General features: G+C 25.4%; 3 protein-coding genes across 3 annotated transcripts; 2 read left to right on the top strand and 1 right to left on the bottom strand.

Moving 5' to 3' along the window:
• Positions 1–11,890: 11,890 nt before the first annotated feature.
• LOC122505574 (kinesin-related protein 4-like) lies at positions 11,891–17,867 on the bottom strand. The gene is made up of 14 exons (XM_043617287.1): positions 17,713–17,867; positions 16,773–17,448; positions 16,496–16,687; positions 16,169–16,350; positions 15,810–15,994; positions 15,479–15,731; positions 15,245–15,390; positions 14,489–15,170; positions 14,211–14,362; positions 13,719–14,133; positions 13,475–13,626; positions 12,900–13,323; positions 12,435–12,586; positions 11,891–12,164 (listed from the first exon to the last, which is right to left on the bottom strand). Exons 2-14 carry the CDS (start codon positions 17,442–17,444, stop codon positions 12,037–12,039), a joined length of 3,735 nt encoding a protein of 1,244 aa, XP_043473222.1. The 5' UTR covers positions 17,445–17,448; positions 17,713–17,867; the 3' UTR covers positions 11,891–12,036.
• Positions 17,868–17,981: 114 nt separating this feature from the next.
• Positions 17,982–21,444, top strand: LOC122505575 (DET1 homolog). Its single transcript, XM_043617289.1, has 8 exons — positions 17,982–18,676; positions 18,774–18,911; positions 19,046–19,190; positions 19,430–19,538; positions 19,689–19,881; positions 20,122–20,405; positions 20,501–20,707; positions 20,938–21,444. Exons 1-8 carry the CDS (start codon positions 18,272–18,274, stop codon positions 21,119–21,121), a joined length of 1,665 nt encoding a protein of 554 aa, XP_043473224.1. The 5' UTR covers positions 17,982–18,271; the 3' UTR covers positions 21,122–21,444.
• A 519-nt stretch (positions 21,445–21,963) lies between these two features.
• Positions 21,964–25,354, top strand: LOC122505511 (T-complex protein 1 subunit gamma). The gene is made up of 4 exons (XM_043617182.1): positions 21,964–22,159; positions 22,279–22,340; positions 23,200–24,337; positions 24,791–25,354. Exons 1-4 carry the CDS (start codon positions 22,126–22,128, stop codon positions 25,204–25,206), a joined length of 1,650 nt encoding a protein of 549 aa, XP_043473117.1. The 5' UTR covers positions 21,964–22,125; the 3' UTR covers positions 25,207–25,354.
• Positions 25,355–25,413: the final 59 nt, after the last annotated feature.

Here is a 25,413-nt window from a genome sequence, read left to right as displayed (position 1 = left end):
AAAAAAAAAATTCTCTGAATTTGATACATGTACAGAAAAACCACAGCGACGGTTTACGATCAATTATTAAATGTGAATGTGTTTTAAAAAAAAAATGTGACGGATAGGAAACAAAAAAAAAGTCCACACGTTTATATAAATATATAAATAATATAAAATATAAATATTAAAAAAAAATATTACATCTATATCTGGCAAAAAAAAAGAGTATATGATTAAGGCGCGAAATAACGATTATGAACATGAAGAGAATATTAATAAATAAAATAAATAAAAAATTGTTTTATTGCATTTGTATATACTTATTGATGTTTTAAAGCTAATAAACTATTGTAATGATGTAATTTTTGAATCACCGGTGTCACATAATAATAATAAAAAAAAATAATAATAAACGCGTGAAGTCACGGCGTTATGGGTGGAGCTTAATTTGGCGAATTATCGACTTTTTTTACGCGAAAAAGAAAAAAAAATTGAAAATTTAAAAAAATTATTAGAAAAAGAATGATGATGACGATAAAATCGATTAAATCACTCTTTTAAGTTCCATCCCTTCTCGCGTTGACGTATATATGCAGTGTCAGTATATATAAATATTATATATACATAAATGGAGAAAGCCCGACATATTACTATATATATAAATATTATAAATAAATGGAGAAAAAAAAATATATGTATATTATAAATAATAAATTGACGATAAATGAAAAGAGAGAAAAAAAAAGAAAAATATCCGCGGAGAGGAGGAAAAAAAAATGTATACCGCGAAAAACGAATGAGAGAGAGGAATACGGAGATTTCACTCGATGGTGAACTAATTAATTAATGCTTTTTAATTAATTGATAAGTAACTTGTTAGCGATTATTCTGAGTCGAGTTGTTGATTAGTCGGGGAATGGGAAAATTGAATTGAATTTTTTTTTTTTTCATATAGAAAGAAAATTTTTTTATCGAAAATTATTTTACATGCGGAAAATTTTTTTCTAGAAGAAAAAAGTGAAAAATTTATTTATAGAAAATTTGTTCATAGTGACAGATTTGTTTTAGTTTCTAGAAAAGTTTTTCATAGAAAGATTTTTTTTTTCAAGTATTTTATAGAAATATTTTTTAAGATTCTTTCACTGAAAAATAATTTTTTTTTAAAGTTTGGAAAAAAACCAAAAACAACCGTTTTTTTCTATTTTCTTTTGTGGAAAATTTTTTTTTCTATTTTTTCTTCTTTTAGAAAACTTTCCTAGTTTCTTTTTTTATTTGTTTGAAAACTAGAGAATGACTCTTGAGAGGTGAAATTTCACGAAAAAAAAAGAGAACCTTTTTAAGAGTTTTATTCCTTTTCTGTGAAAGGATTTTTATAAATACACGTGTATAATTCGAAAAATTTTTTTTTCGTAAAAAAAAAAGTATTTAGCGTCGTGATAAATTCAGTTTGTAGACAATTTATTATAATATGAAGTCAATAATAATTAATCTAGTTGGGATCAAGAAATTTTATGAGTTTCATACTTAAAGAAAATACTACAGAAATTTTTTGGTACTGAAAAATTACTATTTACCGATAAAAAAAAATGTACCGAACACCAAAAAAAATAGCAAAATCGGGTTGAAATTCATATTTTCAATCTTTGACAGTCTTTTAAAAATGCTAAACAAAATAAATAAAAATAAATTCTTTTTAGAAGCGAATAAACTTTTAGATTCGTTACAATAAAGGAAAATAATAACAAAAAAAGGCATATAAGAAGTTAGCAAATAGCTCGAGAGGTTAGATTCAAACTGCGCATGCGCAAATTTAGAATTTCCTCTGCGCACGCTCGCAGACATGCGCATTCTTGCAATCAGACCCTAAAACGGTAAATTGACTCAATCCAGAGAATACAATTTTTTGAAAGAAAAATTTTTTTTTAAAGAAAGAACCAAGAATTTTTTTTCTAAAGAATAAGAGAAAATTTTAGAAACAAAATTCTTGGTTAAAAAAAAGAATTTTTTTTTTTTTTGGTAGAAAGAAAAGTGAAAAAAAGGAAGGAATAATTATTGCAGAATGAAATATTTTATATAAAAAAAAACAATGCCAAATAAATGCTTTGCCAAGTTTTTACGTACTTTTAAAGAGAAAAAAAAATAAAATAAAAACCTCGACTTGATTCCAACTCGTGTCAATCGCTCTCACGGATTATTATATGAAAAACAAGAAACAAAAAATAACTGTTATACGATATTTTCTTCTATTCGAGTCTGTTATTAGAAAAGTCTAGTTTAGCAATTTATCTTTGTCAGTGAAATAGGAGCCCTCTTTTATTCTTTTGTTTTCGTCGGCCAATCTGTTCGGAGTTCAAAAAGTAAACTCTAAAAAACACGTGAAAAATGAAATTTTAGCGCTACTTTTTGTCCCGACGATGATTGACAATAGTGGACAAAACACTATATACACGCACGCATAATAAAAAGAAAAGGAATGAAAAACCCTTGTTGAGCGGAATGAACAAAAGAAAAAATGGACGACGTAGCTAGATAGACAATTTTTTGACAATTTTTTTAAAGCGCGTATTTTTTTTTATTTATTCCTCTATATTTTATTTTTTTTTTTATTATTATTTTTTATTTTATTTTCCATTTTTTTCTTTTTTATTTATTATTTTCCTTTTTTTCTTTTATTTATTTTTTATTCTTTTTCTGTTTTATGTTTTTATTTACCTTCTTGTTTTTTTATTTACCTTTTTATTTTTTTATCAATTTCTTATCAAGACGCGTCGATTTTGTGACGATTTTTTTTTCTCGAACCTGATTCGATTTCTAAATCTGAGAAAATAGGAAAAAAAAAATTTTTTCAAACTCAGAATTAAAAATCTTATATCAGTTTCTCTTTGTTTGTTTTTTTTTTTTTACTTTGTTGATTTATTAATTTTGCTAGTACTATGTGTATAATTGTAATTGTCATAAAAGAAATGAAAAATTACTATTATAATTACTAGTGTATTAAAATTGTCATTGTGCCGTTATTATTCGGTGATTCGTATTTAACAATTAAGGTTTATCGTTTATTCACTCACTGTAAGATTTATCGCTCACGTTTTTCGAAATCGCGAATTTTCTCCAATTAAAAAAAAAAAAAGAAGAGAAAAGAAAAAGTGTTAAATAATTATAGAATTACGAATAATTTGAGATTCAATATGAAGACGATATTCTCCACCTGAGAACGCCAAGGTCACCGCTAGATGGCAGTTCAGTTCCTTCTTGGAATTTCTCTTGCCACCTGGTGGTGACCTTGGGCGTTCTCAAGTGGAGCAATTAAACGGCCTGCAATTTTTATAAAAAAATGCAAAAATTCTCAATTTTGAATTGTTTTTCTTCCATTTTCACAGTATTTCTTCTTTTTTTTCGAAAAAATGAGCTGAATTCCAGTTTCTTGAAACGTGAGTTCGTATATAAATATAGGTATGTCGATACACGTAAATAGCCATAGCGTCATGCCGTCTGTATATATTTACACGACAAAAACAAAATATATATGCACACACACATTAAAATAAAATAAAAGCATCCAGAAAAAAATGATGTATTCGCGAGTTAATTATTCCTAATAATAAAATCTTTGTTTCTTCATTCAATTATTATTATTATTATTATTATTATTATTATTATTATTATTATTATTATTATTATTATTATTATTATTATTATTATTATTATTATTATTATTATTATTATTATTATTATTATTATTATTATTACGTACATAAATAAATTGCGAAACGAACAATGTCGATAAGATCGTTACACTCTGTGAAGCACTTAATATATTTAAATATAAATATTATACTTTAAGGAGAAAAAAACAAAATTACTTTTTTGCTTATAAATGTATCAAGAAAAAAAAATACTCGTCAAATTTTTCATTTTTTCAAACATATAGGTATTATAATTGCAAAAAAAATATTCGCTATTTTTTATAATTGAATTTTTTTCTCATATTTTAATTATGTGCAAGAAGAAAAATTTTCAAAAAATAAATTCGGTTAAATAAATAAATTTTAAAAATGCGTCATTAGAATTTTTTTTCACTATTATCATCCTTGACAAAATTTTGTATAAATTTTGAATTTTTAAATGAAAATTTCTAATTTTTTATTTCTAAAAGAGAAATATTGACTAAAGAGAAAAAATTTGTTCAAATTTGATTAAATTGTTTCAAATTTGTTCAAATTAGTACAAATTTGGTTAAATTGGTTTAAATCGGTTCAAATTTCTTCAAATTTAGTTAAATTTGGTCAAATTTGTTTAAATTTATTTTAATTAATGTTATTATTATTATATTATAATTGTGGGAATTTTTTTTTGCGTCTAGTGTCCTTTTTTAGTTGATTAATAATCCCCTTGCTCAAAAATAATAAAAAAAAAGATCCTTACGGGGCTTATGAAATTCAATAGTCAATTAAAAATAGTCAACGTTTAGGATGTATCGTATATCATTCGCTCAAATTCAATATTCTACCTTTTGTAAAAGAGAAAAAAATAATTTTTGCAAGGGGTTTTTTTTGAGAATTGATGGAAAAAAATTTTCTTTTTTGAATAAAAAGAAAACCTTTCTTGGAATAAAATAAAACCTTTTTTTTTGAGAAAAAAAGAAAAAAAAATTTTTTTGAGAAAAGGACACTTCTTTTTGAAAAATCCTTTTTTGAAAGAAAGAAAACTTTTTTCTGGAAATAAAGGAAATTTTCATTTAGAAAGAGTGTTTTTTTTTTTTTAGGAAAAGGAAATTTTTTTCCAAAGAAAAAAAATAAAAGAATCTTTTTTCTGAAAAAATGTCTTGTGAGTTTGAATGTAAGAGAAGAATAAAAAAAATGTTTTTGAGAAAGGACGCGACGACTAAAAATCTTATTTTATTTTCCACGTTTACATATCAAAGACGATCTTCAAATTTTAACTCCATTTTTAATATGAATTTTGAAGAAGAAAAATAATTTTCTTTCAAAAAAACTCCCTCTCAAAAAAACCAAAGGAAACGAAAAGAAAAGATCAGAAGTATGATTTTTAAAAACCCTTTTTCTCTCTCTCTATGCAAAAAAAAATTTATTTTTCATTCTTTTTTTGGCGACTTAAAAATCATCTTTATAAATTAAAATCCTTTGTTTAAAATAAAAAATATTTTTTGAATTAAAAACAATTTTTAATTTTTTCAAGTTTTCAATATTTTTTAAGACAAAACATTTTTAATTTTTTAATTTTTTTTTGTGAAGTAAAAAGAGAAAAAAACTTTCACTCTTTCGAAGTAAAAAGCATTTATAATTTTTTCTCGAATTAAAAAAATCGTAAAGGAGTGGATTAAATATCCACTTGAGTGTAACGTGGATGAGACAGAAATCCAACGACAAAGTGAACGACGTTGTAAGCAAAAGAGTCGAGTGTTATAATGGATGTGAAAGAAAAAAAGGGTATATAGAAAAAAAAAGAGAGAAAAAGAAAAGTTTCAAGGGTGTAAGGTATTAAAATGTATCCAAGAAGCAGAAGTCTCGTGAGTTTCCGCCACTGATGTCTCCATTTAACTTTCGAGTGTTAAAATGCTCCCCATATATAGGGAAAGAAAAAAAATACTCTTCTTGATACATATATGTCAAAAAAATCTTTGTCAAAGATCAAAAAAAAAAATTACTCCATACAACAAAAAAATAATAATAAATAAATAAAAATACTATAAAATTATGTAAAAACGGAAAAAAGGCGATAAAAATTTTGCGAAAGGTAAAGAAAATTATAGAAAATAATAGACGAACAAAAAATTAAGGCAATAATTAAATGGTAAAAAAACTTGGGGGAAAAATAAAAATTAAAAATAAGAACAGATAAGGAGAGTAAATAAAAAGCGAGGGGGAATTTATATAGCAGAAGCGAAAAATGTCGCAGGTGTAATAAATGAGGTAAAAGAAGTAAATGTGGTAACATTAAAAGAAGTAAATGAAGTAAAAGAATTAAATGATGTAAATGAAGTAAATGAAGGAAAAAGTAAAAAAGTAAACGGAGAAAGAGAAAAAAGTGAAAAGTAAAAATAAAAAGTAAAAAGGTAAAAAGGCAAAAAGGTAAAAAGCTAAAAACGTAAAAAGGTAAAAAAAAGTAAATGAAGAAAATGAAGAAAATGAAGAAAATGAAGTAAATAAAGCTAACAAAGATAATAAAATAATAAAATAAATGAAATAATAAAAATAAGTGAAATAAGTGAAGAAAATGACAAAAGTGAAATAAATGCAAAAAATGAAATAAACGAAAAGATGAAATAAATAAAAAAAAAATGAAATAAATGAAAAAATCTCGATTAGTGTCAATCTGTCACCTTTTTTACAAGTTGAAAAGTTTACAGATCAATATATAACACGAGTGAAGGTAAAAGCGTTCTTATTAAATTTCTTCCCAAACGTTACCTTCACTTTAGGTCGCAAACTTTTCAACTTTATATTTGTTATCAACAAAAACAGACACAAAAGTCTTTATGTAATAAATAAAGCAAAAAAAAAAAACATTGAGAGCTCGACAAAACTTTGCAATATTCCAAAAAATCCTTCTTAATTCCATTTTACTATAATTATACCTACGCAATTTATTATTATAATTAAAAAATGCAATTATTATAATTCAAAAAATTATTATTCACACAAAAAGTATTAAAAAAAAAGATTGTAATTACCTACCAAAATTATAATTAATTATAATTAAAACAAAATGAAAAATAATATAATTAATTATAACGAAAAAGGAAAATATGGTTAATTAACGATAATTTCCTTTTTTCCTTTTTCTCCATTAGGAAACGAAAAATTATATAATTAATTATAAAAAAAAATTATAAATGATTAATAATGAAAAAAATTATAATTAATTATAATTAAAAAAGAAATTTCAATTAATTTTCCTGAAAAAAGTTATAATTAATTATGATTAATTATATAATTGAAAAACAATTTTTTCATCTTTAAAAAACACATTTCTTTTTAAAAACAAAAAAAAATAGTGATACACTTAACAAGAACAAAAAAAAAAAATATATTAAGTGAAGCTTACACAAAGACTCAATTCAAATTTTTGCAGCAGAAGCGAGAAAAAAAAATCATTAAAAACAAAAAAATACCAATTTTACATCTTCTTACTCGTAACGATACATAGTGACATATTAAATTTAGCCGATTGTGTAATTGATTAATGGAAACAAAAAAGTAAAAAAAAAAATAACAAAACACAAAAAAAAATGCAAAGCAGAAGGTATAATCTAAATCTTAAGTAAACGTAAAGTTTCAATTTTACACTACTGATAATAAATGACATTAAACGATAAGAATTATATAAGAGAACATGATTTATAATATAAATTAATTAAAAAATTCTGTACAGCGTATTATATGGAAGGCCTGCTTTTTACAAAAAGATGAAAAAAAAACGAAAAAAAGGAAAAAAAAAAATATTTGTGTCGAGCGTCGAGAAAAGGGAATTATTAATAGAAGATAATAAAAAAAAAAAAAAACGCTAATAGGTAATTAAAAATCTCTCGAATTTTTAAAAAACCTTTTGATAATTCGACTTTTACCTATATATCATAATTTGTCAGACAACGAGATTATTACTACAATACCACAAATTTCGAATTTCGAAGGGATTTTTAATGAATCACGCCCGTAAAAATATATAAATGTGTGTATAATGCAATTTATATAAATATTAATAATATCTATAACAATGAGCAAATAAAAAATAACAATTTTTAATAATATCAATACTATTGTTGTTATTATTATTATATTATAATTTAAATTATTAATTAATCAATCAATTATTACAATAAAAAATTATTATAGATATTAAAAATATTTATATAAACAAATATATATAAATGTGTGTAATAAAATTTATATAAATATTAATAATGTCAATAACATTAATATTATTATTTATTATTCTTTCAAAATATTAATATTAATATTAATGTTAATATTGATATTAATATTGATATTAATATTAATATTGATGTTAATATTGATATTAATATTGATATTAATATTAATATTAAAAAATATTACTAATATTTATATAAACAAATATGTGTATTTATATATATAAAAATATAAGTAAGTAAAAAATCGATTTTTTAAAAATAATTATTTGTAACACTATAATTTTGATTGTTACCGAATAATTATATTATCAATAACAATAATGAATGTTTAGTGTAAGAATCAAACTTTTCTCGACGCGCGACTTAATTAAATACTATTTAAAAAAAAAATTCATAGGCCACGCTACGATGGATGTTTTGTAAGAAAGACAAAAAAAAACCAACATTACATTTTCTCCAAAATTTCGAAAATAAATCATGTTTTATTAATGTCCGCGTGAAAAAAAAATCGTCGGTGCTGCGGAATAAAATTACAAAAAAAAAAAAAAAATGTGCGAGCAAAAAAGGGATGAACGAAAAACGAGAGGGAGAGAGAGAGAGAAAGGAAGAAAGAGCGAACGAGAGAGAGAGAGAGAAAGATATAAAAATGAAATTTTGAAAGTGTGAGGATGAGCCCTGAAAATAAAAAAAACACTAGAATTACCCGCCGTAGCGAATGCAAACAAACAAACAAACAAAAAAAAAAAAAGAAAACAAAAACAAAAAAGGGCCGATAATTTAATTAATTGTGTATGTATACAGACGAAGAATTAACTATAATATTGCGATTATAAATATTAAACACTAAATATACAAAAACAAACATGAAAAAAAAAAATAAAAATAAAATAACAATATTGTACCCCTCTGTACATATAAATATATGATAACAACAATAATTATTATATGATTTATTATATATATAAATATATATAAATATACATATACATATAAAATATATCTACTGAATTCATATTATTGTTTATTATTGTTTTAATTAATATTAATTATAATGATTATATTGATGATGCTGATGCTGACGATGATGGTAAATATTATTATTACGATAATATTATTAACATTTAAGAAAAGGTTCACAACGTGCCGTGTGTATGTGGGAATAAAATATATAATATAATGGACATTGTTCAATTCAATCTGAAGTGTCTTCTTTCTTATTTCTTATTGTCATTTTTCAATATTTTCTATTCCTAATTTCCTTGTCCTTAAATTTCAAAATAAAATCTTCTTCTTTATCTGATATTCTACTACTTCTTTTTTAAAAATTTGAAAAAAGTTTTTTATTTACATATTTTAATTAATTTCGACAATTACTTTTAAATTTGAATCGTACTTTCATTTTTTTATTTAGCTATTAATAAATTAAATATAATATTAAATTTAATATTAATTAAATATAAAAATATATTAATTAATTTTATCAAGCAGAAAAAAAATTATCTAGCTTAAAAAGGCGTTAACTTGATTGTACTAATTTCGTCTGACTATTACTATAGTGTTAACTACTTAAATTGTCAAAATTGAAGATTTTCGTTTGCGATTAAAATTTTTTATTATTACTACTTATTACACTATTTATAAGTATTTACAACTAAGAAAATAATATAATTGAGGCCTTGGATCCAATAACTCGCCCGACGCTCGAAGACACGCGCTAATACCAGTCGGGTAGCAGTGAGTGGCCCAGAGGCGCTCACTGCTCACTGACTGGCAGTTGCGCGTTCCTCCGAGCGTCGGGCGAGTTATTGGATCCAAGGCCTCAATTTTTATTTTCTGTCTGACTAAAACTTATTTATAATTTTTATTTTCTGTCTGACTAAAACTTATTCTTACTACTGTTAAAATTTTTTTTCTTAATACTTTTTACTACTTAAATTAATAAATTCCTAACTAAAAGTAGTCTTGTCTGACCACAAAATTTATTTACTACTTTAATACTATACCTACATTTGAAAAACATTGTCTGACTAAAATATGATTTTACTACTTATTTTATTCGTAAAATCTATTTCAGGCTTTGCACTCGAAAATTAATTTAAAAAAAAAAATTAAAACCAATAAAAAAAAGGCAAGGCTCGAACCAGTGAAAGTATTTAAAAATACAGACTTTACGGACCAAAAATAAAAAATTACGGACCAATTACTGATAAAAATATATAACCAATGAGAACTTTTTTTTCTAAATTTTTAACTAAAATTCTTCTTTAAATCGATTATTTTTAATAATTTAAAAAAAAAAGTTCTTTGGCAATTTTCGAATCCATTTGTTTGCAGTATTCAATTTTACGAAATTACAATCATTCGTAAATTCTTGAATTAAATAAATATTAGAAAATAAAAACTTAAACTTTGTCAAAATTGTTTTTTAATAATTGAATTCTTTTGGATAATTTAATTAAAATAATTGATATACAAATAATTGAAATAAGAAAAATTTTTTTAAATAATTAAATTTTATTTCTTTTAAAAATAATTGAATTCCTCATCCAAATGGTTTTATTATTTATAAAAATAATTAAAGCCCTGAAAGGAATTTTAAAATTTATGAAAATAGTTGAATTACTCCGAAGAATTTAATGCCAATTTTTTAAAACATTTGATTTTTTTTGAAAAAAATTTATGCAAATTCTATTTTAAATATTTGAATTCCTGTAGAATTTCTTTTTTTGGAAATTAATTTAATGTTCGTGTAGAGTTTTATCATAATTTTTCTTTAATAATTGAATTCTTTTGGGAAATTTTATTAAAATAGTAGAATATTTAAAATTCTTGAATTAAGAAAACTTTTTCAAAATAATTGAAATTTTGCCATGAATTTAATTAAAATTTTTGAAAGTAATTGAATTCTTGTGATGATTATTATTATTTATGAAAATAATTGAATTTAGCAATGAATTTTATTAAAATTCCTGAAAATAATTGAATTTTGTCGAAGTATTTTGCTATTCATTTATAAAAATAATTGAAATGATGACGAGAATTTTTTTTTTATAATTTTGAAATTAATTGAATTCAATTAAACTTTTTCAAAGAAAAAAATAATTTCAAAATTCGATTATTTCTAAAAATTCACGTTCTATTGTTTTTAATATTTAATTATTATCTACAGTTTTAATAGAAGTTAATTTTTAAATCAACTTTTATTAGAAAATTCTACGAGAATTCAATTATTTAAATACAAAAATAAATAATATATTGAATAATTGAACGTTTCTTAAAATTCAATTCCCATAAGGAATTTTATCAACAAATTTTTAAATAATTGAATTCTTTCGACGAATTTTAATAAAATTTTTAAGAATAATTACATTTTTCGAGAAATTCGTTTAAAATTGTATTAAAAATAATTGAAATTCTGCGATGAGTTTTATTATTTGTGAAAATAATTGAATCCCTAAGAAGAACTTTATTACATTTGAATAATATTTAATTCTGCAATGAGTCTTATTATGTGTATTTCTTATTATTTATTATTTTTGAAAATAATTGAATTATTGCGAAGAAATATTTAAAAAATTTGTAAATAATTGAATTCCTGTGAAATTTGTATTATTTTCATGAAAATAGTTAAAGGTTTTTAGAATTTTATTAAAGTTCTTTTAAATAATTGAATTCTTTTGGAAAATTTTATTCAAATAGTAGATATTAAAGATCATTGAATTAAGACAAATTTTTGAAAATAATTGAAATTTTGACAAGAATGTTATTAAAATTTTTGATAATAGTTGAATTTCAGAGAAGAATTTAATTATTTCTAAAGACAATTGAAATTTTGACGAGAATTTAAAAAAATTTTTAAATATAATTAAATTTCTGTCTTTTGTAGATTTTTTAAAATTTAGAATTGCTTTTTTTAAATTTATGAAATCAAAATAAATTTTTCGAAATATTTTAAATTGGAAATATTTTACTGGATATAATAGATAGTGGTTATAAAGTCAATAAATTACAAAATTTAAAAGTATGAAAATAGAGTTTATTTTAATTTTACCAACGTAAAATATAAAATTTTAATTATTAATAATCTTTGTATTTTTACAGTTATCATTGACTTTTGATTCTTTAGAAGAATTTTCTAAAATCTGTTCTTATTAATTAAGTTAACTTTTCTTCTCACTTTCTACAGTGCTTATTTTTCCATTATTAAATATAATTTGAGGTAGCATTTGGTCGGAGGAACTATTTTTTATCTCGTTAAACGTTATTTCATTCATGTAATCTATAATATCTGCAAAGAAATATATTATGCTTTCTAGTATCAATTAGAATTAATTTTTTATTATAATATGTCCATTTGAAAATTAAGCAATATTCTAGGGAAAAAGAAAAAATTGTTCAGTAGCTTTAAAAATAAAAGAAATAATTTAAAGTGAAGAAAAAATAAATAAATATTAAATAGAGAAGTATTAAAATATTGAAAATTTGAATTTATAATTTACAATATACTAATTAAAACCATAGTAATTTGTAATTATTCTGAAAATAAAAATATACTTACCACAAAATTTTTTAGAATTTATTATTTTTGACGTTGATTCAACAAGTTCTTGGAAAACCTGAGAGAGGAAAACTGTCGTCATACCATCGAAATGAGAAGAAATTTCATTCCAATCTATGTCATCGAAATCTGTGACTTCACTTTTGTAGATTCTGTCGAAAAAAAAATTGAAAAAATTTTATCATTATAATCATTATTAATTTTTTATACTAACAATTATAATTTCTATTGTTAAGAATGTTTTCAAATAAATTTAAATAGAAAATTTATTTAAATTCATTACTTATAATTCATTTCATTATTACTTGGTTAATATAAATTTTATTTAAATAAAAAGTTAATTAAATTAAAAATAAATCAAATTAATTTAATTTAAAAGTTAATTTACTTAATTAAATATAATATTTTTTAAAACAATCAAAAATTTTTTTTGGAAGTTAATAATAATTTTCATCTGGAACTTACAATTCTATTAAATACATTTTGATGTCGTTTAAATAAATGGGCCTTGGAGAAAATAGTTGCAAATGCAATTCTTTGTACCACAAGTTTTCCAGAATATTTCTATCAATTTCTAATTGTTTTTCCATTTCTTTCCAAACAACTCCTGGAATGAATGCATCTTTTAATTCTTCTATCGTCTCACTTAAATTCACGCAAAGAAGACATTCTAAAAATATTTCTCTCATAGGTACTGTCCAAAAGTTTTCCATTTCGTTTGCAATTTCACTTTCAACATTTTCCTCCCTCTTGCAAGTCACATCGTTTTCAATTTTTTCATCAATTACTTGAATCTCGTCATTTTCAAAACATATTCGAGGCAAACATTTGTCAAATTCTCCTTCCTTTAGTTTCAAGAACATTGTCTCGTACAAATATTTGATAATTTCTGAAAAATAAATCTGCTTTTCATTTCTGCTTTTCTATTTTTTTGTTTTTGAAAATTATATATATATATATATATAGAAATTATATAGAAAAATTTAATTATAGAAGTAAATTTTTAATTAACTAAGAACTTTGAAAAATAAATAATGTACCGGTAAATTTCGAAGAATTGATTTCTTTCGACGCAAAATTAAGAAGATCGACAAAAATTTCCGAAAGAAAAATTTCCGTCATTCCATCGAAATGGGAAGAAATTTCGTCCCAATTTATTTGCTTCTCGTCCGTTATTCGACAATTGTAGATTCTGTAAAAAAAAGTAATCAATTAATTAATAGACAAAATAATTATAATAATATAATTTCAATAATTTTCCATTTCTTACACTCAAAAACTTACAATTCTATCAAACAAATTTTGATGTCATTTAAATAAATAGGACGTGGAGAAAATAATTGTAAATGCATTTCCTTGTACCATAAATTCATCAAAATTTTCATATCAGTTTTGAGTTCTTTTTCCATTTCCATCCAAACAACGTCTGGAATCTCAGCATCTTTTAATTCCTCTATTTTCATACTCAAATTTAATCGAAGTAACGATTTTAGAAATTTTTCCCTAAATTTCGAAGTCATTAATAATTCCCATTTATCGTCAATTTCATTTTCACTCTTACAATAATTCTCATCATTCTCGAGATTTATGTCTACAAATTGAATTTTTCCATTCTCGAAAATTATTCGTGGCAAGAATTGATCATTTTCTCCAGTTTTTATTTCCATCAGAGTTGTTTCGTACAAATATTTCGTAATATCTGAAAGAAAATATCTATAATTGTTATATTTATTTTTTTAGTTTTCTTTGCAGTTGATAAAAAAAGTGATAAATTACCGGCAAATTTGGAGAAATTTTTTTCTTTCATTGCAACGTCAACGAGATTATTGAAAACTTGAGAAAGAAAATTTTTGGTGAATCCATCGAAGGAACAGCAGACAATTTCCCAATTTATTTCTTGTTCGCTTTCGAATTGTTTTCGATAGATTCTGAAAAAACGAAGAATAACGAAATTAAAACACACGAAGAAATATATGTTTGTAAATATTAATTTACATGATTTATTTAATTCAAAAGAGATTTCAACTAAAGCTTGGCAAATGTTTTTATCTTACAATTCTATTAATTTTATTTTCACATCGTTCAAGTAAATTGGTCTCGGTGAATAAAGTTGCAAATGCAATTCATTGTACCATAAATTTTCCAGTTCACTGTGATGAACGGGAAAATATTTTGTCATTTCTTTCCAAACGACAGTGTGAATTAATGCGTCTTTTAATTCTCCAATATCATCGGAAATCATTAATTCAAGGAGCTTTTTCAAAAATTTTTCACGTAACGATAGAGACCAATCTAAATTCTCCTTTTCTGAACTCTCCTTTTTTAAATTTCCTAATTTTCTTTCCTTATTTCTCACTTCCTTTGTTAATTTATTAACATTTTCTTTCGACGCTCGGTTCTTATTTTCTATACTGTCCGATTTTTTCAATGTTCTTAATTTCTTTTCTTTCTTATCCTGTTCCTTTGGCAATTTACTGTCATCTTCATTCGACGAAAGGTTTTTATTTTCTGTACTGTCCGATTTCTTCAATGTTCTTAATTTCTTTTCTTTCTTTTCCTGTCCTTTTGACAATTTACTGTCATCTTCATTCGACGAAAGGTTTTTAGATTCAATTTCTTCGATGTCATCTACAACTGTCAATTTTTTATTCTTATAACAAAGACGTGGTAAATATTTATCTTTGAGATTATTTTCTAATTGAGGAATAATTTTCTCGTAAAGATGATTCATAGATTCTAAAAAAAAATGTTTTGTTTAAATACACGAATTCAATTTTGTAAAATATGTGGAAAAATGTCAATTTACTTACCGGTGAAATTTGTTGTTTTGTTTTTGATATGTTTCAACAATCGATGAGTGAGATCGGAGAGAAAAAATATTGTCATTCCTTCAAAATTATTTAAAACTTCGGCCCATTTGATTTCTTTGGTGCTCTTCAATTCCAATGAATATAAACTAACAGAAAAAGTAAAATTGGAAAAAAAAATTAGTAGAAATAATTGAATTAGAAAAGAATATTTTAGTTAAAAAAAGAAAGTCTTACAATTCGATTAGTTTGATTTTTATGTCGTTCAAATAGATCGGATCAGGTGAAAACAGTTGCAAGTGTAATCTTCCAAACCAAAAGTACTTTAAAACATTCACTTCAATGCCCATTCTTTTTTTCATTTCTTTCCAAACAACTTGAGGTATTTTTTGATTCTCGAGTTCGTTAACGTTTTTACTTAACGTGAGTTTTATTAAATTTACCAAAAATTTTTCGGTTAATTCCAAAGTCCATACAACTTTATCCTGAGCTGTAAAAACAAAATAAAATACTTTACATTCTGTTAATAAAATTAATTTACATTCTACGGAATTGAAAAATGACTTACATTGTTTATTTCTTCTTTTTCTGTTAGTTTTAGCTTTTAGTAATTTTTGGTACCTTTTAAAGATTGAAATGTGAGTTCGTTTTAGAATTTTCGAGAGTTCACTAATTTTGCACTGTCTAACAACATTTGAAGAATTCATAAAAATCATTATTTTCTTATCCTCTTCAGGCGTGAATCGTCCATGACTGTAAAATTAAAATAACAATAAATTGAATAAAATTTCAAATTTTTAAATTAAATTACAATATTTAATTTACTAGGATTTTAAATTAAAATTAAAACCTCAATTTACTGAAATTTTGATTTTAATTTACTTTTGTTAATAATAAACAATAAGAATTGAAAGTAAATAAACTTACTAGGCGTGATTTCTAAATAAAAATCGAAATCTAGTGTAAACGCTAAACAAAGTTCGATATGGCAATCCTTTGGCTAAAAATTGAACAAATTTCTTTCTCTCCAATGAACTCTTTATGTATATTTTGCCCTGATGTTTCAGATACAAAAAAGATTGTACATCATTTTCATCCCAGTCGTGAATCTGTAAATAAAAAAGTTAAATTGTTAATTTTTCACGTAAAATATTTTCATTTGACTTCAATTAAGGGAAAAAATGAACATTTTTAAAATTGAAATTAATTTCAACAGAATTGAAATTAAAATTTTTCACAAAAAAATATACTTACCTTACAGAATAATTTCCAATTTTGTCTGATAATACTATCTTCCTTTTCAGTAAATTTAGTTCGTATTCTTTTCGAAAATTTATCGAAAGCCTTCCATTCTTTTCTAGTAAGTGTTCTCGATCCAGACGTACTTTCCACTTTATGTTGTGGTGGAACCACGTGAGTTAATCTAATAACTAATTTATTTAATTTCTGCGAAAAGAAAGAAAAATTATTAACAGTTTTTTCTATTTTCAAATCGAAATTTGCTCCAATTTAAAATTAATTACGTAGGTACCTCAATTGTTTCTGTAGATAAAATTTCCTTCTTTGAATTATTCTTTTGGGTTTTGAATAGTTTTTCTGCAATTTCCTCATTTTCTTCGTCGTCTTCATCTTCATCATCATCATCTTCTTCACTGTCTTCTTCGTCCTCGTCATCGTCATCCTCTCCTTCATCTTCGCTTTCCTCTTCATCTTCCGATTCATCATCGGAATCATAATTCAGATTTTTTCTCGATTCTGATTTATTTGGCAATACATTTTTCATTTCCACTGTATTCACATTGTCCAGTGACAAAGGATCGACTGGAGATTTTTCACTTGAATTTTCATTATTAGAATTCTCATCTAAAGAGGAAAAATTTAAGATCGAATCATTTGTTACTTGAATACTATCCAAGTTAAGAATATTTTCTGAATCGTAGAGTAATTTTGCCACTTCATCTTCATTCGGTATTGTTGAATCAAAAAGATCATTACTTAATTTCGGTGGTGTGAAAAAATCATTTTCTTTCGAGTTCATCCTACCAGTTTCCAGTTCATTTATTTCTGTAATTATTTCCTTTTCACTCTCATCAATATTTCTACATTTTATGAATAATTTTTGTGGTGATTGAAAATTCATTTTTGGACTCAGTACTTGATTATTTCTCGATGAAATACAATTTTCAAAATCTTCATTTTTCATTTAGCTAAAATATTAAGTTTGTTAATTAAAATACGTATATACTTTATTTTTTAAATAAATTAATAAGTAGGAGTAACAAAATATTTAGAGTTTAGTATTCTAACGGTTATAATAAATAATAGAATATGTAACTTTTGGATTACAATTTAAGAATATTGAAACAATAATAATTGAATAATTAAACTAATTGAATATTTAAATGAAAATATTAATTAATTTGAAAATAATTTAGGGAAAAAGGGGAAAAATAAACAAAAGTGAAACTAACCTATAAATATATTAACGTAGAGATGGCGAATATTTTCTTATTTGAAATGAAGCACCAAGACTTTTATATATTAATGAATAAAATATAGTTTAAACTTTTTTTTTAATTATAAATAAACGAAGGAGACTAAATTTATTTGAAAATAATTGCAAATAAAAATTGCAAAAATAAACCCACGTGCTTCAATATTTGACAAACAGTAATTCACAAAAGTGACACTTCCGACAATATGGCGTTAGTGTGCTTTTCTAAGAGAGAAATCTTTATATAAACAAAACATGTCACTGTTTAATAATTTGTCAAATTTAACACAACAAATTAGAAAAAATATACTGCAAATTAAGTTTTTTTAAATACCTTTTTGATACATTTGTACATATTTAAAAAATAACAACAAGTATAAATTGTGAGTGACTGTGATTTAAACAATTTTGTTATTTTGAGGTTATACATGTTTTGATGTTTTATAACAATGTAAACAATGTTTTAACTTCAATTTAATTATTAAAATATTAACTGGTTTTAATTTAATTTGTTATGAATAAATTGTGCAATAAGAATGGCCGAAATAGAAGAAGATAATGAATTTGGTACAGACACTTGTTTAATAACTCCGAGAAAATTGGAACCACAAAATATTGCAATTCGTTTACGACGAAGAGAAACCCTGGGATGTTCATATCCAGGAACACAGGTGTTAATTGCCAGGCAATTTTATCAAAATGTCTTTCCAAATTTCACGGTTGTCAATGTTGAAAAACCGCCTTGTTTCCTGAGAAAATTTAGTCCAGATGGAAGATATTTGGTTGCATTCAGTTTAGATCAAACGTCGATTGAAATTTATGAATATCAAGGTGCATCGGCTGCTGCTGATCTTTTAGATGGCTGCGAGGGCGAATATATCGGACAAAAGAATGAAGAGACTTTTCATATTCGCAGGGATATTTTCAAACGTTTCTTTAAAGTATGTTTAGTATTTATAATCAAAATTAAATTTTTGTGGCAACCCAATTTTTCCTTTCTTTTTACCTTTTAATTCAATTTTATGTTTCTTTTTGCAGATCAAATGGATTGTTAATGTTGTACAAAGTAATGAACAACTGAACAGAGAATGTAGTTTATTTACCGATGATGAACGATACGTTATTGTTGGTTCCGCTGCTCATATTCCTGACGATCTTAGACCTCATTTTTATCAGGTATAGATTATTTTCAACTACAATTTTATTTGTCTCAATAAACTAAAGTAATAACAAAACAGAAACAAAGTTTGGGAAAAACAAAAAAAATTGCAATTTTCTCCAGTGAATGAAATCGATTCTTTCTTTTTCAGATTTACTCGAACAACGAGGCACTTACGCCAAATCCAAGATCTCCTCTCGAAGATTATAGTTTACATCTCGTTGATTTGCGCTGTGGTAAACTTTGTGATACACGACACTTTAAAGTCGACAAGATTTATTTGTCCCACAATCAAGGTAAAATTTATAGCCACTAATTTTTTATTTTACACAAAAATTACTTTCTAACTAAAGAAAAATTTGAGTTTCCGATTTAAAGAACTGATTTTAATTATTTTTATCTTTTCTTTCTATCTTGTTCTTTCTTAATTTCTTTATGAAAGAAAATAAAAATTTGTAAATTAATTTATTTTCTATAATTTTTCATTAATAAGCGGACATTTTTAATGAATAAAATTCGAAAACAATTCTTTCAGGCCTCTATCTCTACAAAGATATTCTAGCAGTACTGTCCGTACAGCATCAAACGATTCATATTTTTCAATTATTAGACGGAATGTTTATTAACGTTCGGACCATTGGCAGGTACAGAAAAATTATTTCTTCATAATAGCTTTTTTTATATTAAATTGACGAATTAAAGAAAAAGTGTATCAAATAAAAAAAGCAATTATTAATATAATAATACTAATTTATAATTTTAATTAATTTTCAATCGCTTTTCTATGCTTTTAGGTTTTGTCTCGAGGATGAAGCGTATTTAGTCACAAGTGCCTGGCATGGAATTAATTCTAGACCATTTAGAGATGCCACGATTAATAGTCTTAAACATAAACTTTTAGTCTATCTCTATAAACGTGCCGATTATATAAGTTACACAAATCGGGACCCTTACGAATTGAGACGCTTTTATCAATATTTCGATGTGGTGAGTTCAAATTATTCGTAATAAATTTATTTATTATCTAATTATTTTTCTATATTCGCAATAAATTTATTACCTAATGTTTACTAGGTAATAAATTTATATTTAGATAATAAATCCGTGATGAATTTTTTTACTACATAATAAATATTCATAATATAAATTTATTTAAATTCTCTAATAAATATTCGTAAAATTTATAATTATAATTTTTTCTTTACAATTATCAATTGTTCTTTTCAGTACAATTCCCTGAGAATGTGGAAAATGCAATTACTAGACACAAATCACATTCTTGTTAGATATGCAACTGAAGATGTTGCAACATTACAGGCCAGTGAGCCAAACGCACAACCAGCTTTACTAGTAGTTTACAATATGGTCACTGCTAAAGTTTTAGCAGCTTACGATAATGCTTCCACACAATTGTTGACTCAATTTGAGAATTTCAGTGATTTTTTCCGAAATGCCCGCGTGAGTTCCGACTGTCAATTTATGTGCTCGCCTTCAAATAATATTTACGCCAGGTAATTATTTTTTTTCGACTAAAATTCTTTGAATAAAATTTATTATTGAAATTAATTGATTAAAAGTCATTGAAATGTTTTCATTTTGAAAATAGAATTATGCAGCAGAGATTCAAGCAGACAATAGTCAGTGCAAGATACGGAGGTATAACGGAGGCGACAAAAAGATTACTTGCTCAATTGCCGATTTGTGCACAATCGTATTCAAGTTCACCATATCTCGATCTTTCTTTATTTTCTTACGACGATAAATGGGTGTCAATGATGGAACGTCCAAAAGCTTGTGGCGAACATCCCATTCGGTAAATAATCAAAATTTCCAAACTACAATATTTATTTTCAATTAATATTAAATCAATATTTATTAATGTTATCTTAATATTCATAAATGTTAAGGGGATTTGAACCTTGATGACGTCACAGTTTGTGCAAAGCATTAGTTTTAAATCTGTGACGTCATCATGGTTCAAATGCCCTTAACTCATTAATTTATTTAAATTAAATTTTTTTTATTTTAAAACAAAATTTTTAGATTCTACGCACGTGATTCGGGACTTTTGAAATTTCGAATGTACGCGGGAATGTTGGGAAGAACACCGCCGGTCGTTGCCAGAAGATTAGTGGCCTTCACATTTCATCCGACTGATCCTTTTGCAATTTCAGTCCAAAGAACCAATGCAGAATATATTGTCAGTTTTCACGTTCGGCACGTGTGATTATTTCAAGAGAGAAGAATTTTTTCTTTTAGAAAAAAATAGATTTTTTATTTAATTTTTATAGGAATGTTAATTATTTATATATTCACATCGTTTATGAATTATTAATTAATATTTATTATTATTACTATTTTTATTATACATATAATAATATGTCTATGATAGTGTTTTGTGCTGTTTTTTGATAATTATGCCTCTACTGCAGAATATTACCAGGATTTTTGTCTATAAAATTACATATCAAGAGAATATAAATTAGTTTATAATAATTGATTTTATTCAAAGTTTTCTACGTACAAATAAAATGTTTAATATTTACTGAAGCGAAATTATTTTATCTTTCACTTTCTTAAAAGTGAATTTGTATAATTAAATGTAAGTAAATCAAGGAAAAGTCGGGAATTTTTATTAAAAGTACTGGAAAAAATTAAATGATTAGAATTTATAAGAAAATTCTTTTTCACACTTTTAATTAAAAATTCTATGAAACTAATTTTTTTCGAAAAACTTAATCAAAATTTTTGAAAATTATTTCAAGTTCTTATTTTCTAATTGATTTTCTAAACTCACTCATTAAAGTACATAATTAATTATTCTTTTTTATTATTTTCAAAAATTTTAATAAAACTTTTAACAAGAATTTAATTATTATATAATAATACTATGGAAACAAATAATAATAATTCCATGGAAGAATTTAATTTTTTTTCTAAATTATTATTATATTTAATTTAATTAATTTCTAATCAGTTTGAATTTTTAGCATTTGAATAATTGCGCTCAAAAAATTTCCAACCAATAAAAAGAGAATTTGTTTGCGCTTGCGTCAAGCAGTGAAAGAGACGTACTTTTTGGTTAGTTTGCACTCTCCTTCAATCCCCCTCGTGGTCTGAAAATTAATTTCATTTTTAATAATTAAAGTTGTCTATATTAATTACAAACAAACTCAATAAATAAATTATTTTTCTCGGAATTTTGAGTTTCTTCAAAAACAAAAGGCAAACATGTTTCCGGGCTCTGCCCCAATCGTTGTTCTCAGTAAGTTTTTGTTTTAATATTTAGAAAATCGTTATGATTTTGTTTTTTCATTCGTTGATAGTAATTTGCATAATTCATTGTACTTAAGAAACTAATTATGTCTACTTTAATAATTGCAGGCGAGAATACAAAACGAGATTCTGGTAAAAAAGTTCAAAGGGAAAATATTCAGGCTGGAAAGGTGAGTTCTTTTTATGAGATGTAGTACATTACCTTATAAGGACTTTACCGGTTATACACCCACAGTTTATTGAAAGAAATTATTAATTTAACCCTTGGGGAGGGAAATTATTATTGTTAACTAATTAAATTATTGCTAAACTCAACTTATTTTACTTATTAAATTTTTTGGTCATATCGTTTTTTTCGTGCAAATTTTGGAGTAAAATATTTTTTCTGCGGCACAAGTCGTGACGTCATTTTCGAATATAACCATATAACCGATAGAACTTCTAGAGGAATGAAAATAAATTACATAAATAGGTAGAAAAAATCAATAGTTTTGCAAATTTTAATTTTAATATAGAAAATAATTAAATTCTTTTTAGGAATTTCTTTGTGTTTTTTTTAAATAACTTAGTTTTTTGAATAATTTAAATTGAAAATTTTGAAAATAATTGAATTAAACAAAGAATTTTTTCTATTTTTTAATATAATTTGAAATCCTGCAAAGAATTTTCAATTATTTATGAAAAAATTTAATTCTTGACAAGAATTTGTTTCGAATTTTTTAAAATAATTGAAATCCTCCGAAGAATTTTATTATTAATGAAAATAATTGAAATCTTCTAAAGAATTTTATTTTTTATGAAGATAATTTAATTCTTGACAAGAAGAATTTTATTAAAATTCTTGAAAATAATTGAAATCCTCCAAAGAATTTTATTATTTAAAAAAATAATTGAAATCCTGCAAAGAATTCAATTATTTATGAAAAAGAATTGAATTTTTGACAAGAATTTGTTTCAAATTTTTGAAAATAATTGAAATCCTCCAATGAATTTTATTATTTAATTGACTCATCTTTTTCTTATTTTTAGGCAATCGCCGACGTGATAAGAACATGTCTCGGTCCACAAGCAATGTTAAAAATGTTAATGGACCCAATGGGTGGAATTGTGATGACAAACGATGGAAATGCAATTCTCCGTGAGATAACCGTTCAGCATCCGGCGGCAAAATCAATGATTGAAATTGCCCGCACTCAGGACGAGGAAGTTGGCGATGGCACAACATCGGTTATTGTTCTTGCCGGTGAAATTCTCGCGACTGCCGAGCCATTTCTCAGTCAAGGAATGCATCCAACTGTTATTATTCGTGCCTATCGTCAAGCACTCGAGGACATGGTTGCAGTATTAAACGATCAAATAAGTCTCGAACTCGATCGCACTGATCGCAAGAAACTCGCTGAAGTTGTGAAATCGTGCGTTGGTACAAAATTCATTGGCAAATGGTCGGATCTCGCTTGTGAAATTGCACTCGACGCTGTGCACACTGTAATGTTGGACGAGCATGGACGTAGGGAAATTGACATCAAACGTTATGCGAAGGTGGAAAAAATTCCCGGTGGCAGTATTGAGGATAGTAGTGTCCTGAAGGGTGTTATGGTCAATAAGGACGTGACTCATCCCAAGATGCGTCGTTTCATCAAAAATCCTCGAATTGTCCTTTTGGATTGTCCCCTTGAGTACAAGAAGGGCGAATCACAGACGAATATTGAGATAATGAAGGAGACGGATTTTACGAAAATTTTGGAAATGGAGGAGGAGAATGTGAGGAAATTGTGCGAGGATATTATTGCACTGAAGCCGGATGTTATTTTTACTGAGAAGGGAGTTTCAGATTTGGCGCAACATTACTTGGTGAAGGCGAATATATCGGCTGTTCGACGATTGAGAAAAACTGATATCAACAGAATTGCACGAGCTTGTGGCGCGACTGTCGTTAATCGCACCGATGAATTGCGAGAAGAGGATGTTGGAACTGGAGCCGGTTTATTCGAGATCAAGAAAATTGGCGACGAATATTTCTGTTTCATCACCGAATGCAAGGATCCAAAGGCCTGCACGATTATGTTGCGCGGCGCCAGTAAGGATATCCTCAACGAAACCGAGAGGAATCTACAAGACGCACTACACGTTGCTAAAAATCTTTTGATGGAACCGAAACTCGTGCCAGGTTCTTACAATTTCCTTTCTTTCTTTATTTCTATTTTCTATTATCATTTTTCCAGGGTTGCCACAGGTCAGGGAAATCAGGGAAAAGTTGTCTTTTTGTTTGACCCATAAACTATGAATTTGCCACAGATTCTAAAAAAAAGCCATCAATTTTTTCTATTTCTGACAATAATTCATTTTGAATAACTTAATTACGTTGGAGAACTACCATAAAGTTATTACTTACCTATAAATCATTTAATTAAGTATATTTTTTAAATTTTTAATTTAATTTTTAATTAATAATTTTGAGAGTGAATCAGAATATTCTTTAGGATCAGGGAAAGGGAAAAATTTTTTCTGGAAATGTGGGAGAAATCAGGGAAAATCAAAATCAAATTTTTGTGGCATCCCTGTTCTTTTTTCTGACTATTCGAAACAAATGGAAAAATTTAATTTCCTTCTTTAATTTCAGGTGGTGGAGCAGTCGAAATGGCAGTGTCACGACTAATAACCGAGAAGGCGGCCACACTCGCAGGCGTTGAACAATGGCCCTACAAAGCCGTTGCACAGGCATTGGAAATAATACCACGAACATTGGCGCAAAATTGCGGTGCAAATACAATTCGTACATTAACGGCACTGCGGGCAAAGCATGCGGCCGGCGAAACAACATGGGGAATTGATGGCGAAACTGGTCAATTGGTTGACATGAAGGAACGAGGAATTTGGGAGCCACTTGCAGTTAAATTGCAAACGTATAAAACTGCAATTGAGACGGCAATTTTATTATTGAGAATTGACGATATTGTGTCAGGTAGCAAAAAGAAGGGCTCTGACAATGCTCCAGCTCAAAATGCACAAGTGACCGAAGCATCAATGCAAGAATAAATTCCACTTTACAATTAAATTTCACCAATTATCCAATTTTTACTCATCACACACTTTTTGCTTAAGTTTTATTTTATTAATATTAATAATACACTGGCATTTTCAATCAGCGGCATTTTTACGATATTAAATTTATAACTATTCATAATTGACTATTTTATTTCAATTATTAAAATGGGAAATTACCTATTTTATTTCAATTAACCT

Source organism: Leptopilina heterotoma, unplaced genomic scaffold, assembly GCF_015476425.1.
Source record: "Leptopilina heterotoma isolate Lh14 unplaced genomic scaffold, ASM1547642v1 Lhet_36, whole genome shotgun sequence".
Lineage (NCBI taxonomy): Eukaryota > Metazoa > Arthropoda > Insecta > Hymenoptera > Figitidae > Leptopilina > Leptopilina heterotoma.
This window is presented reverse-complemented; position numbering and strand designations above follow the sequence as displayed.

Coding starts and splice junctions, on each gene's coding strand:
- LOC122505575 (XM_043617289.1), top strand. CDS start 18,272: ATGGCCGAAATAGAAGAAGATAATGAATTTGGTACAGACACTTGTTTA. Junction 18,912..19,045: donor TTAGACCTCATTTTTATCAG/GTATAGATTATT, acceptor TTTCTTTTTCAG/ATTTACTCGAACAACGAGGC. Junction 20,406..20,500: donor TCAAATAATATTTACGCCAG/GTAATTATTTTT, acceptor TTTTGAAAATAG/AATTATGCAGCAGAGATTCA.
- LOC122505511 (XM_043617182.1), top strand. CDS start 22,126: ATGTTTCCGGGCTCTGCCCCAATCGTTGTTCTCA. Junction 22,341..23,199: donor AAAATATTCAGGCTGGAAAG/GTGAGTTCTTTT, acceptor TCTTATTTTTAG/GCAATCGCCGACGTGATAAG. Junction 24,338..24,790: donor GGAACCGAAACTCGTGCCAG/GTTCTTACAATT, acceptor CTTTAATTTCAG/GTGGTGGAGCAGTCGAAATG.
- LOC122505574 (XM_043617287.1), bottom strand. CDS start 17,444: ATGAAAAATGAAGATTTTGAAAATTGTATTTCATCGAGAAATAATCAA. Junction 15,732..15,809: donor AAAAAGAAGAAATAAACAAT/GTAAGTCATTTT, acceptor TTGTTTTTACAG/CTCAGGATAAAGTTGTATGG. Junction 15,391..15,478: donor AAAATCAAACTAATCGAATT/GTAAGACTTTCT, acceptor TTTTTCTGTTAG/TTTATATTCATTGGAATTGA.